Source organism: Xyrauchen texanus, chromosome 23 (assembly GCF_025860055.1).
Source record: "Xyrauchen texanus isolate HMW12.3.18 chromosome 23, RBS_HiC_50CHRs, whole genome shotgun sequence".
Taxonomy (NCBI): Eukaryota; Metazoa; Chordata; class Actinopteri; order Cypriniformes; family Catostomidae; genus Xyrauchen; species Xyrauchen texanus.
The window spans coordinates 36,825,777-36,841,916 of record NC_068298.1 but is presented as its reverse complement, the minus strand read 5'-3'; the positions used below and the strand labels follow the sequence as shown (position 1 = coordinate 36,841,916).

At 37.4% G+C, this 16,140-nt stretch overlaps 1 protein-coding gene across 3 annotated transcripts in view; it reads left to right on the top strand.

Moving 5' to 3' along the window:
• Nucleotides 1-1,671: 1,671 nt before the first annotated feature.
• LOC127663521 (protein phosphatase 3 catalytic subunit alpha-like) overlaps nucleotides 1,672-16,140 on the top strand; it is a 79,581-nt gene continuing 65,112 nt past the window's right edge. For 2 of the 3 annotated variants that reach the window (XM_052155136.1, XM_052155134.1), the window contains exon 1: nucleotides 1,672-1,749. In XM_052155136.1, the coding sequence (XP_052011096.1) occupies nucleotides 1,695-1,749 (55 nt within the window). In that variant the 5' untranslated portion in view covers nucleotides 1,672-1,694. Of the gene's footprint in view, nucleotides 1,750-2,124; nucleotides 2,249-16,140 lie in introns of those variants that run through there. The other variant, XM_052155135.1, reaches the window with a different exon arrangement.

The following is a 16,140-nucleotide window of genomic DNA, read 5'->3' as shown; positions in this document are numbered from 1 at the left end:
CTTTATATAATAGCACAAGTGTCATACATTTCCTGAGCTATATATAGGCCCGGCTGTCATATTTGATTTGTTGATTGTCCAAACAATTAATACAAAATATTTTTAAGAGTGCTTTTGTCTGATCCTCACATAATCCTGATTATACAAATCCAAATAGATCAAACTATCAGCCTATATTCCAAAAATACCATGTTTCATTGTGATATCTTTATCTGGCAAGCAAAGGTCTATGCCCTCTACTCCATTCAGACAATCACATTCATTGTTAAAAATGTTTTTCATTCATTGTTATGCCTAATGGTGGAATCAATCAATTGCAGACAATAGCATTGAATATAATAGCATTGCCACACGATTTGCTGGTATTGTACAATCCAATATAAAATGTTTCAGATTATGAATATAGGACAACAAGAAACACAATGTGAACCTAGTTGCAGTACTATGGTCCAGTAATGGCATTCGATCCTGTATGATGAATTAATACACCATATTAATTAATGATTACCATATTCATGTGTCATGGACGTTAGTATAGTAATTCAACTTCAAATAATATTATTTTGTTTCCATGGTATATGTCCAAAAAGTCATTTTATCACCATATGTCCATAAATAGCACTTTTTAGCCTATACTTTTTGTTAATGTAACAGAGCATCCTAATATGTGGTCTGAGAATATATTTCCATACCTGAGGATCAAAAATGTGCTTTTACCCACGAGAAACCTGATACAATGCAATAATAATAATGTATACATTAAAATACACACTTTTGTAACATGATCAATAAAATAATACAGCAGATATAATCCAAATAGCTTGGTAAGACAAAAACAAGGATGTGAATATGATGGATGGATGGATAGACGTAGTATCATCTATGCTGCGAAAACACCACAAAAATATATTCATGTATAGTCCCAACTCAAATGGATTAAGTAAACTTCCATTTTACAAATGTAATAGAACAGAGTGAAATCAGACGTGTTGCATTGGTTAATTTTAATTAAGTAAATTGAACAAGCTAAAAAAATCATATTTTAAGTCTGAACTTATTATTGTAAAGATAGATAGATAGATAGATAGATAGATAGATAGATAGATAGATAGATAGATAGATAGATAGATAGATAGATAGATAGATAGATAATACTGAGCTTCTTTTTCTTGTATTTCATACAATTAATGTACATCCAGACAATGAAGTATTAAAATGCCTGACGTCAATAAAGCAGCAACAAGGTCTCGGCGCGCGCTGGCTCGCTTATCTCGTGCGCAGGGAAACCCCCGAATCAGCCTCCGCGTGATGGCGGTATGAGGCAGTCCCTGCAAGTCAAAGCGTGGGAGTTCCTGCATTCGCCATGTCGGGGTGGTGCTGCAACGAGCTGAGGATACCCTGAACCGAGCACAAGTCTCCCAGCCCCCCTCCTGCCGCTCCATCCATCCGTCCATCTATCTATCTATCTATCTATCTATCTATCTATCTATCTATCTATCTATCTATCTATCTATCTATCTATCTATCTATCTATCTATCTATCTATCTATCTATCTTCCCCACTGACCAACGGTGGACGGAGGAGAGATGCACTAAGTGATGCTGCTTCTGCAGCCAGCGCATCCCGCAGCACCGAACACCGTACACTCGCCCGTTAGGAGTTGGCGCACTTTCCCCGGTATCTACAACAACCCATGAAGATGTCCAACGCAGACATGGGTTTAAACCCTTCCGACCGCGTCATTAAATGTGAGTGCGCGGTGCTAAATATTATATGCAATGTTTATACTGTCTCTATGATGGTCATACTGGTTGTTTTGATATATGCTTTACGGAAGACACATCCGTGTTTACTGAAGCTATTTTTCACGCGTTTGATGATTGATCAAATAATAGAGGAGAAATGGTGTGTTTGCACAAAAAAAAAAAACTCTTTTGAGATTGGCAACCCAATAAGACTCCCGATTTGCTCAGTGATGCTGATGCAGGCGAGGCGCTTCTCTTGAGCGAATCGGAGGCTGCGAGAGAGAGCGAGCGAGAGAGAGAGAGAGAGAGCGAGCGAGAGAGAGCGAGCGAGAGAGAGCGAGAGAGAGAGAGAGAGATAGCGAGCGAGCGAGCGAGCGAGAGAGAGAGAGAGAGAAAGAGAGAGAGATAGCGAGCGAGAGAGAGAGAGAGAGAGAGATTAACATCTCGTTCCAATGAAATATTGTTGGCACTTTGAGGATGACAGCGAAAGGACGACTTAAAGGTAGCGTGCTTTTGCATTGCATTCATACATTATTTCATGTATTTTTGCTTTCTACTGTACGCGTGTCGGTGCGCGCGCTTATTGGGTAGATACCAGCGCTCAGATAACGAGATGATCGCGTGAGTTACCGTATATATTTATGCGTGTAATGATGTGAAATGTACAATGCCTTAAAAATGTAGGCGACATGAGCGCGCTCGTGTCAAGCAGGGCAAATGCGCTGGGATGCTCGCAAAGTCAGCTCGTTTGTGTACTGACACGGACATCCTCGCACAAATGGCCTATATGAGGTAGCATTCTGAAGCAGTTTATCGATTCGTTTGATACAGCGTTACAAAGAGAGACACTGTAAACAAGGCGACACACAGGATTCACATCCCAATGGGATTCAATCTAAATATTATTGCAAAAAACAAGCTGTATTCTGAGCGTCGCAGCTCTATATATGTAATGATGATGATGATATGCAGATGTAAACTATGCCCATCATACGCATCTTAATTATACACATGCATGCCTTCACTAAAGCTCAATAATGTCATTCACGCATCATTCTGAAGCATTTGATCGATTATAGGTACAGTGTTACACAGGGAGACACCATAAGAAAGGCAGCACATCACAATGGCATTAAATCTAAATATTAGGCTACTTAAAAAAAAAACAAGTTGAATTGCAGTATTGTATTAATGATAAGATGAATGATGATGCACAAAATGGTTAAAGGAATAGCTTGATGCAAGTTAAGCTCAATCGACAGCATTTGTGGCATAATGTTGATTACCACAAAAAATTATTTCAACTCGTCCCTTATTAAAAAAAGCAATAATCGAAGTTCCTGTAAGGTACTTACAATGGAAGTGAAAGGGGCCAATTTTTGGAGGGGTTAAAAGCAGAATTGTGACGCTTATAGAAAGCTTATAAAAGCACTTACATTGTCTTCTTTCAAAACTTGTGTATTATTTGAGCTGTAAAGTCGTTTGGGGGTTTCAGGATTTACAGCATTGCCACGTCATGCAACAAAGTTGTATAACTTTGCACAGAAAAGGTTATTAAGCTATTTTATCACACTAAAAGCACTTTAACACACATGTAGTTTATGACTTGTGGCTATATTTTTTAAAAAGTGAGTATATTAACATTTACTCATTGGCCCCATTCAATTCCATTGTAAGTGCTTTACTGCAACCTCGATTTTTGTCGAAATGAATTTTTGTGGTAATAAAAAGTATGCTACAAATGTTGTCAATTAAGGTTAAAATTGAACCCAAAATGTTCTTTTAAGCACTTCTCAAACCTTAACTATACCATGCATGCATTCACTGTAAGCTGTAAATGAATGTTTGGATATGGTGTATGCTGTAACCATATCACCCACTGGAGGGATATAGTTCGGATTAGGGCTGCACGATTATGACAATAAAATAAATCACAATTATTGGCAATTATTGCTGTTGACATTGTACTTGCGATTATTTTGATTAATTTAATTTATATTCAAATGCTTATTTTTTGTGGGGTAACTGCATGGCATGTTCTTTATGTAGGCCGCACATCCAAAACCAGCTAAAAACTGTGTACCTGAATGACATTATTTGCATGTCATGACAAATTTGGAATAAACTGCAAACAGAAAGTGAACAATGCAAGAATTCTACAAAACAAGACTATTTTAAATGCTACTAATTTGTCATAGCAGCATTGAACTTGCACACAACGGACAAAAAATACATTGTATTGATAACATTTTGAGGCAACAAGCCTCAAATAGAGTGCTGTAATTGACACTTTGCACGATTAGTTAATTGCAGCAACTGTATTTGTAAACGTGGTTATTTTTTCAAGCAATTGTGTAGCCCTAGTTAGGATGCTGGGCACTGCAGCATCACTTGATGTGGGAATATCTGATGTGTTTGTGGATGTATGGTGTGGGTGGTTAGTGGAGAGAAGGGTTAATTAGACTTCAGCAATTCTTGTGCACACGAAACAGCCACCACAAGCTAAATAAGCATCTCTGAGTATGTGATGAACACTTGAATTGCGTTTGGATTATGGAAGATAACTGAACGGACACGTTTTGACCACCATAGTGTGTAAAGTGAGTGTGCTTTGGATAGAGAGGGAGAGTGTACAGTATGTGTGTACTGTAAGGGGCTATCCCTCAACCCTGGAGTTTGGCCGCCTGTAATTATTTAGCAACATATGCCATTCTGCATGAAATAATCATACTGTGGCATATGTGTCACATTTATGTAATATTAACCATTAGGTGGCCTGGATAATTGGCTTTAGGCAAGGGGTGTATGAGAGTAAGTGAACATATAGATGGCAACGTGGCATACACAGAAATCAACCATTGTAAAGGTGAGAAAGGTATTTAGAGGATGCAAAAGACATGAGAAACAGCACGAGTGCCCAGATAAAACCTTATGAAAACAGTACATTGGCTGACTGGCAGTACCATGGTATAGTATGAGATGCTAATACCATGGTTCTTTGATATATACCATGGTACAGAGTGGTATCATATTAATTCATATAACATTATATTTACTGTACATACTAGGTAGTTTAAACAATGCCATAGTGTTACCATGGTACATGTCCAAAACATGCTATTACCAAAGTACATGTCTTAAAACATGCTATTACCATGGTGCATGCCCTATAAACCGTGTTATCACGATGGTACATGTCTAAAAACATGCTATTACCATGGTACATCTCTAAAACATAATATTACCATGGTGCATGTCCTATAAACCATGATATTACCGTAGTAAATGTCCAAAAACATGCTATTACCATAGTACATGTCTAAAAACATGCTATTACCATGGGTCAAGTCCACAAACATGATATTAACATGGTGCATGTCCTATAAACCATGATATTACAATGGTACATATCCAAAAACATCACATTACCATAGGGCATGTCCTATAAACCATGATATTACCATAGTACCTGTCCAAAAACATGTTATTACCATGGTACATGTCCAAAAACATGAAATTAACATGGTGCATATCCAAAAACATATTATTACCATGGTTCATGTCCAAAAACATTGTGGCCTATTACCATGGTACATGTCCAATAAACCACAATATTACCATGGTACATGTCTATAAACATGCTATTATGATGGCACATGTCCAAAAACATGCTATTGGTACATGTTCAAAAATATGTTATAACCATTGTACATGTCCCAAAACATGCTATTACCATGGTACGTGTCCCAAAACATGCTATTACCATGGTACGTGTCCAAAAACATGCTATTACCATGGTGCGTGTCCCAAAACATGCTATTACCATGGTTCATGTCCAAAAACATGTTATTACCATGGTACGTGTCCCAAAACATGCTATTACCATGGTACATGTCCAAAAACATGTTATTACCATGGTACGTGTCCTAAAACATGCTATTACAATGCTACATGTCCCAAAACATGCTATTACCATGGTACATGTCAAAAAACATGTTATTACCATGGTACGTGTCCTAAAACATGCTATTACCATGGTACATGTCAAAAACATGTTATTACCATGGTATGTGTCCTAAAACATGCTATTACCATGGTACATGTCCAAAAACATGTTATTACCATGGTACATGTCAAAAACATGTTATTACCATGGTATGTGTCCAAAAACATGCTATTACCATGGTACATGTCCAAAAACATGTTATTACCATGGTACATGTCCTAAAACATGCTATTACAATGGTACATGTCCCAAAACATGCTATTACTATGGTACATGTCAAAAAACATGTTATTACCATGGTACGTGTCCCAAAACATGCTATTACCATGGTACATGTCAAAAAACATGTTATTACCATGGTACGGGTCCTAAAACATGCTATTACCATGGTACATGTCAAAAACATGTTATTAACATGGTATGTGTCCTAAAACATGCTATTACCATGGTACATGTCAAAAAACATGTTATTACCATGGTACATGTAAAAAAACATGTTATTACCATGGTACGTGTCCTAAAACATGCTATTACCATGGTACATGTCAAAAACATGTTATTACCATGGTACGTGTCCTAAAACATGCTATTACCCTGGTACATGTCAAAAAACATGCTATTACCATGGTACATGTCAAAAAACATGTTATTACCATGGTACGTGTCCTAAAACATGCTATTACCATGGTACATGTCAAAAAACATGCTATTACCATGGTACATGTCAAAAAACATGTTATTACCATGGTACGTGTCCTAAAACATGCTGTTACCATGGTACATGTCAAAAACATGCTATTACCATGGTACATGTCAAAAAACATGCTATTACCATGGTACATGTCAAAAAACATGTTATTACAATGATAAATGTCCTAAAACATGCTATTACCATGGTACATGTCAAAAAACATGCTATTACCATGGTACATGTCAAAAACATGCTAATACCAGGGTACGTGTCCTATAAACCATGCTATTACAATGGTACATGTCCAAAAACATGTTATTACCATGATACATGTCCTATAATCCACAAAATGACCATGTTACATAGTACAAAACATAGTAGCGTAGTACTTTTTGTTAGCAAGATGCCATGCTTGGGATCATTATTTATGTGAAACTATGAAGTACAAGTTATTTCATAGAATACCAAAGTATTACCATGGTACCATGTCCAAAAGAGCATGATAAAACCATGGTACTTTTTTAATGACGATAAGAGAGTGTTTGGAAAATGCTTGCTTTGGTTAATTATTTATAAGTATCAAGGTATTTCAAAGTATACCATGGTACATGTCCAAATATTATGGTACTAAAATGATACTATGTATAAAATAGTACAATAATACCATGGTACATTTTGGAGCTTTTTTGTTTGTGAAGAAGAGAGTAAAGGTAGTGTTTGAAAATGCAACGCTTAACATAATTAAACACAAGCACACAGTGAGTAACTGGGAGTAACAAGCTATTATGTGCTGCATTCACCGTTAGATAGAACACAGCTCACTGCCATCTGTCTCCTAAAGGAATGTAGTAATGCGCAATAATAACAGGTTATGTTAATTGCATGCACTGTGTTTTTTTATGATCGGTACTAATCGGTGTTCCTGGCTCATGAGAATGCAGTGGCTTTAAAAAAAGCAAATACTGTTTGCATACGTTCAAAGCACTCAGCAAGAACTACAGCATAATTCAAACTGCTTCAAAGATGGACAATTTCTCCGTCTGTGTTAATTCATGCATGCCTCCCGCCGACACACAACATGAACGGGATGTTAAAAGCCCGACAGAGAAACTGAGAGTGAGTGTTGACAGGAGCCTGGCAATAAATGAAATGAGAGGAGGTGAAAGAAAAGAGATGTGCAATGTGTGAAGGAGACACAGGATGAGAAGTGGGATAGACAGGGAATTAGGCACTTGACAGTAGATAAATTGATGGATGTGCTTGTGGTTGTATCCCAGAAATCTCCCAGGCTACCACTATACTACCCTTACTATTTCTGTAGTAGTTATTTACAGTATACTGGTATCAGGGTCAACTTTTCTGTATAGAATATCCGGATGACAATAAATTAGTCTCTCTCACACACAGGAGCATGCACAGGATATGTTTGGAATGGAGAGGAATAATGGAGTGCTGCATACTGCGCAGCAATATATACTGAATATTGCCTACTTAAAAAAAAAAAAAAGTGAAACAGTATTCATTATGTAACACGTAACACATAACCATTGCAAACAGTATAATGTCACATGACCTCATTGCCTTTATCACACGTTGACACGTGACGTGACCTCATTACATGCATATTTAATTCAGAGAGTGAAATCCATTTGTCCTCTTGAAAATAAATAAATACAACACTGTAACAAGGTTCGGGAAAGGAGGAAGCAGGAAGCAAATTAACAATCAACAAAACTTTAATGAGTCACCAACATAAACTGAAACATAATGACACACACACAGTGCCACGTGAGTCTCTCTCTCTCTCTCTCTCCTCTCGGCCCAGCCACGCCCTTGTCACAAACACTTTACAATAAAGTTCTATTTGTTAACATTAGTACATGCATTAGGTAAAATATTTACAGCATTTATTAATCTAGTTAATATTATTTTATAAATGTACTATTGTTCATTGTTAATTCATGTTAGTTTATAATGCATTATCTAATGTTTTAACTTAAAAAACTTTTAATGTTAAAAATGAATGTGTACAGTATATATGAAGAAATGTACATTAACAAAGATTAATCAGTGCTGAAAAACTATTGTTCATTGTTAGTTTATGTTAACTGTTACGAGGCAGATGAGGAGTGAGTATCTAAATGCAGCTTTTAATGAAAACAAAAGATGAACCAGGTAACTCAGAATAAAACAAAAACACAGGTAACTAAGAACAGAGCTTGGAACAAGACATGTATACATTCAACAACTGACAATACTGAACAGAAATCAGGGCATTAAATACACAAAGACTAATGAGAACATTAAACACAGGTGAGGAACAATGAGGGACAGCTGGCAGTGATAAGAGCAGGGAATTATGGGAAGTTTAGTCCGGGAACAGATAACAGGGGAGAAACACAGGGCAGACAACAGTGAATCGTGACATTAACTAATATAATTTTTGTATATGGAGCTTTAACTATGGTATGGAGCTAGAAGAATGACTAAAGTACAAGAATTAGATTTTTGTTCATTTGAATTCTAGACATTAGACAATTTATATTTTAGAGGTGGTATTACCTGTAAATATTCATATAATGAAATTGTAGTTTAATTTCTTTAAAATAATTAATATTGTAAACAGACTAATCCAAAGGTCAAGCTTCCGTATTCTATTCCGCTTCTCTGGGGAAAAAGAGATTATCAGAATAGGCAAACTTAGTATTTGAGTTATGAATCTGAACCTGTAATTTTTTCGTTGGAATATTTACTGCTAATCACACCTCTAAAACATAAATAATATACATAAATAATAAATAAATAATATACAAAAAATATACTATAAAATACAATTTTATAAAATATGCCACAAACATTCACAATTTTAATTGATGTCACATGTCTAGAATTCAAATAAACAAAATCCAGGTTCAGATATTTAGTCACTGTTCTAGCTCCATAAAGTTGCCATTTGCAGTAGGCTCATCCATGCATAGTGAAAATATGCATACTGTGTGCACAGTTTTCATACTGCATACTACAAAAATACTAAGAGTAGATGTTGTTTCATACATGTGAGAGTTTGAGGCTGCTTTTACAGTATACTGAGCTCTGGGAGATAGAGCTCAGATAGAGAATAATATTTTCTTATTCTGCATGTGGCATAGCAATGCAGGTCTTTTGGTTGAAGCTTTTATTTTGGTGGTAGACATTTCTGAAGTGCTCTTATCCACTCTTCTGTCCACAAACACATGGTGTTATGAAGTAACTTTACATTTGAATTGTAACTTTCAGCGAACAGGCATATTTGCAATTAAACAAATGTGCAATTAGTGAATGTAGAGTGATGTAAATTTTACGTGCCCAGCTCATTAGCCTCACGTGTGGTTTGAGAATGTGTAATACTACACTACAGAGAACAGACCTGTGCACATGCAGACTATATATTTATTCAATTAAACTGCAGCTTTTGTGGTTTGATAATCGCAATTGTTGCTATTTTATCTAATAATCGTAGACCTACTGTGAGGTGAGCACTAACTAAAGTGCTGCCCATCTAACCAGATACTGAACTAATCAACTTCATCACCCACCTGAATGATGCAATGGAGAGAGAGAGAGAGAGAGAGAGAGAGAGAGAGAGAGGGAGGCAATCTCATATGAAATGTGGTGATACAGGTCTGCAGGAAGATGATGAAAACTGTTTCCTCCCACACAATAGCACAAACACTCACACACATAGTCACTCACACACACATATGTCACACATACACACACACACACGTTGTGGGTCACTACAGACATTAACTTGATCATGCACACACAAATACACGCACGCACGCACACACACACAATGTAAAATGGAACATAAATGCCGTCATCTATGTCCTGAGCAGGACCTCGAGCTAAAATCACACTCTCCCATTATTGTGTCACACATTATTTTTCATATATCTTCACTTAAAGGAATAGTTTCATTTAATTTTCCACTTACTCTCATGTTGTGAGAGTATTAAACCTGTATTCTTTTAGTAAAACTTAACAGTTACTGAAGGTTCTATTTGTTAATATAAATAAATGCATTCGATATTATGAACTAATAATGAACAATGAAATGTATTGCATTTTTATGTTAATGTATCAAAAATGCTGTTGTTCATTGTTAGGTTCATGTTTGTTCATATTGCACATGAGCTAACAAATGTTAACATATACAGCTTTTAATGTAAAACAAAAATGATTACCGTAGTATTATGTAGAAATTAACATCAAGATGAATGAATGCTGTAAAATAATTTTTCTTTGGTAGTTCATGTTAACTGATGTACAGTTGGTAACTAATGTTAATAAATACAACCTTATTGGAAAGTGTTACTTAAATTTTAAACTAACATTCACACTGCTCTTTTCCATACAGTTTATAGTTATCATGGCTGTCAAACTGCTAAAATGACCAAAAAAAAAAAGAAAAAGCTTTAAGACCAAATTTAGTTGTTATTCATCAAGGAGAGGGATAAAGGCATCCGGATGTGGCAGTTCCCCTCCTCAGCTGATTAGCCCAATTGAGGGCCGGGCGGGTGTACTCACGGCCCGGCCCCGCCCTCCTCCTCCTGACATGGCAGTTTTGGAGCAGTGGCTACTTCCTTGCTGAGCAGGCTTTCGGGTTATGTTGATATAGGGCCAGCTTTACTGTGGATATAGATACTTTCCTACCTGTTTCATTCAGCATCTTCACAAGGTCCTTTGTTGATGTTGTTCTGAGATTGAATTGCACTTTTTGCACCAAACTACGTTCATCTCTAGGAGACAGAATGTGTCTCCTTCTTAATGCATCTCACAATGTCCTCTGGTCTAATGAAACAAAAATTGAAATGTTTGGCCTTAATGACCATCGTTATATTTGTAGGAAAAAGGGTGAACACCATCCCAACCGTGACGCATGGGGGTGGCAGCATCATTTTGTCGGAGTGCTTTGCCGCATGAGGGACTGGTGCACTTCACAAAATAGATGGCATCATGAGGAAGGAAAATTATGTGGATATATTGAAGAAACATCTCGATATATCAGTCAGGATGTTAAAGCTCGGTCGCAAATGGGTCTTCCAAATGGACAATGACCACAAGTATACCTCCAAAGTTGTGGCATAATGGCTTAGGGACAACAAAAAGTATTGGAGTGGCCATCACAAAGCCCTGACCTCAATCTGATTGGGGCCAAAATTCCAGCAACTTATTGTGAGAAGCTTGTGGAAGTCTACCCAAAATGTTTGACCCAAGTTAAACAATTTAAAGGCAATGCTACCAAATACTAACAAAGTGTATGTGAACTTCTGACCCACTGGGAATGTTATGAATGGCTGTGCTCTGGAGCTTCAAACAAAATTGAAAAATTTGGGGATGATATTTGATGCAAATGTAACATTTGATCCTCATGTCAAGAATACTGTTAAAACATCATTCTTCCATCTCAGAAACATTGCAAGACTGCACCCCATGTTAGCTTTCTCTGTGGCTGAAAAACTGATCAATACTATTTTCTCGTATTGATTATTGCAATGCTTTACTCTGCTGCTAGTATCTTGACTAGGACCAGGACAGGTGATCACATCACTCCTGTCTTGGAGTCCTTGCACTGGCTCCCTGCCAAGTTTCGTGTAATTCTCATGCTTACCTACAAGGCTTTGCATGGTTTGGCCCCTCAATACTTGTCTGAACTTTTAACACCCTACACTCCAATGCGTGCTCTCCGCTCCTCCGAATCTGTTTTTTTTAACTGTACCTCCTACTCGTCTACCTTCTATAGGTGACAGGGCGTTCTCTTCTTTTGCTCCAAAACTGTGGAACTCTCTTCCCTCTGAGGTTAGACATGCTGAATATTTTTGTATTTTTAAATCTTCTCTTAAAACTCACTTTTTTAGGGTTGCTTTTCTGTGGTTATTATGTGATTATTATCGTATTATATATTTTTTTCTAATTGAATGTTTTCTTGTATTAATGTATTTTAATTTTCTATTGTAAAGCACTTTGAGATGCTACTTTTAAAGGCGCTATAGAAAAAACGTTTTATTATAATTATTATTATGAAAGATATAAAAGCTGAAATATATAATTCTCTCTACTATTATTCTGACATTTCACATTCTTAAAATAAAGTAGTGATCCTAACTGACCTAAAACAGGGAATGTTTTCTACGATTAAATGTCATGAATTGTGAACAACTGAGTTTAAATGTATTTGGATAAGGTGTATGTAAACGTCTGACTTCAAATACATATACAGTACATATGTACAAATATAAATCTGTTAGAAGATGACAGAAGAGTTAGGATATTTTAAATAAATATAAATTACTTAATTTTATATAATTATAATTGACAAAAAGCTGTTTATTGCACATAATTATTGCTCAATGGGGCAGTTTTAACTGTTCATGAGATGGATAGTCTGAGGGAAAGAACTGTTCCTGTGTCTGACGGTTCTGGTGTTCAGTGCTCTGTAGCGCCATCCAGAAGGCAACAGTTCAAAAAGGTAGTGTGCTGGGAGAGTCGGGTCCAGAATGATTTTTCCAGCCCTTTTCCTCACTGTGGAAGAGTACAGTTCTTGAACGGAGGGCAGGGGGCAACCAATAATCCGCTCAGCAGTCCAAACCGTCCTTTGTTGTCTTCTGCTGTCCGATTTCGTAGCTGCAACAAACCAGACAGTCACTGAAGTGCAGAGGACAGAACTGGATTAGCAGAGCCTGTGGCAGGTTGAACTTCCTCAACTGGCGAAGGAAGCACAACCTCTGTTGGGCCTTTTTCACAATGGAGTCAATGTGGGTCTCCCACTTCAGGTCCTGTGGGATGGTAGTGGCCAGGAACATGAATGATTCAGTGTTGGGGTGTTCCTCCTAAAGTCCACAATCATCTCCACTGTTTTGAGTGTGTTGAGCTCCAGTTTGTCATGACTGCACCAGTGAGCCAGCCATTCCCCCTCCCTTCTGTATACTGACTCATCATCATCTTGGATGAGGCCGATGACAGTAGTGTTGTCTGCAAACTTCAGTAGCTTGGCAGAGGGGTCCTTGGTGATGCAGTCATTTGTATACAGGGAGAAGAGTAGTGGGGAGAGCACACATCCCTGGGGGTCACCAGTGCTGATTGTACATGTGCTGGAAGTGAATTTCCCCTGTCTCACTAGCTGCTGCCTGTCTGTCAGAAAGCTGGTGATCCACTGACAGATAGACGTGGGAACAGAGAGCTGGGTTAATTTATTCCCTAGGAGAGCTGATGGTGTTGAAAGCTGAACTGAAGTCCACAAAAACGATCTTTGCTTTTGTCCCTGGTCTTTCCAGATGTTGCAGGATATGATGCAATCCCATGTTGACTCCATCATCCACAGACCTGTTTGCTCGATAAGCAAATGACTTCATGACCACAGACGTCAGAGCGATGGGTCTGTAGTAAATAAGTCCTTTGATCTTAGGTTTCTCCTATTGTTTCGTGAAAAAACAAATACAGGTTTAGAACAACATAATGACATAATGGTGAGTAAATAATGACAGCATTTAATTTTTTTTGATGAACTGACACTTGGACATGGCAGAGGATGCACCTTCTAACAGAAGGACTTTTAGGAATCTTTGGCATCACATTTTCTAAATCATTAGAGCAAAACACAGGAAGTGGACTGGGGTAAAAATAACATGCTGCCACAAAGTGGTTCAAAACATAATAAAAGTAACACTGGGATAGAAGAATGGAAGAGGTTGAGAGAAAGAGAGAGACTAAATTTAGCCTCTTTAACATAAATACTTTGGATGTTTAGAGCATAGAGGACACGGTGGAATGGCGCGGAGCTCAGACCTAATGAGGCCATGCAAAATCGGGAGCTTTCTGTGATTCAGAAATCCAGTAGATCTGTCTGTCTCTCCAATGTTTATCATGTATTTGCTGTGGCCTGATTTGACGACTTTATCAACCCAGCTAACTCTGCTGATTGGTTCATCTGCCTAATTGTGTACTTGAAAGCCCGCCTCCCGTCTGCGTATGAGTGTTCAGATGGCCCCTTCATGTGTGAAGCACGCATTAATTGTGCAACTTCAAACGGCCCTTGTAAAAAGTCCTCCATCAAAGGTGCGTGATGCTATGCTACCTTCTCCCAATCTGGGTCAGAAGCAAACCAGTACGCATGTGCAGCAAACGAGTCTCCCTCCCTCCTCTTTCTCCTCATATCTCTTCAGTCTTCCCTGTTCCCAATCCTTATATCTTTTTTCTTTCTCTTTGCCTTTGTCTCTCTGGCTAAGTTTATACAGCAGAAGAATACAGTTGTCAGTCTTGTTTTAGAGTGCTAACTGTTGATTTTTATTATGTTTTTTGATCGTAATCTTGACCAACCATTTTGGAGAGTTTGGTCTTTCCCCTTTCAAGTAGATAGGAGCTGTACTGGCATGCTGCTTGAATGTTTACATAGAAAAATAGCTGCCCATGAGCGTTCCAAAGATGGCCGCTGTCACGAATAGGGAAGTCAGGAGAAGGCAGACGAGAGGTGAGGATCCAGACGCGGCTTTATTAACGGGCAAACAATAAAGATACAACACAGGAACAAAATAAAAGGTCCACAATGGGAAAAGGAAACTAAAACACGGGAGAACATAGAGGGGCAAACACTGGTTGGGAAAACATCCACAGGGTCAATGAAACCTCAAACGACCAGGAAGGAGACAAGAGCAGTGAACATGAACAAAACAGCAACATTCAACATTCAACAACGATCGACAAAGACTGAACAAAGAACCAGGTTTAAATACAGGAGGGAACAAACAAGGGAATGAGGGACACCTGGAGGAAACAATCAGAGAAAGATAACCAATCAGGGGAACACCAATGAAACAAAGAAACTACAGAGGACAACAAAAACCAAACAGGAAACAGGAACTAAACTAAACTTCAAAATAACGGTACAAAAACAAAAGACAACAGGGAACATGACAGCATAAAAGAAACTACAAAGGACTACAAAAACCAAAACAGGATACAGGAATTAAACTAAACTTCAAAATAACAGTACAAAAACAAAAGACAACAGTGAACGTGACAGCCGCCAAGTAACTTTCTTAAAAAGACTTTGTCTAAACACACAGGACGTAGTCCAAATAGAATTCCCTATTTTCCTAAAGGGTCGATTTACATTGCTGTAACACCACATACATTAAAGGGATGTGTGTATGATTTTATTTCATCTGCAGAACACAAACAAAGATTTTTAGAAGAATATCTCAGCTCTGTAATGACTGTTATAAGCATAGCCATGTTTTGGGGACTAGATTAATTTACTGTCAGTTTCTTTATGACACTATTATCAGCTTTCTCCTGAACAAAATGAAAGGACATTTCAAGTTTACCTGATATTACAGACAAAGTTTGCTTGGTCAGCTAAACGTTCATGCTGGAGATGCCCAATAATAGTATCCCTACAATTAATGAACGAAAAATGTCGTTCAATGTATCACTTAAAATGAGTAATTTCTAATAAAATATTTTAATTAGTGTTAGAGTAAAATGTTATGTTGACAATTAATAATAATTTAGAAATTATCAGATTCAAAATAAAAAAGTCACCATGGATGAGATATATTGTGTGTAGACCAGCTATAATAACAAAGCAGTACCTCTTAAATAGTTGTTTTGTTTGCATGTGTTGTATGCCGAGGAAAGTGATAATACTGTAGACAAA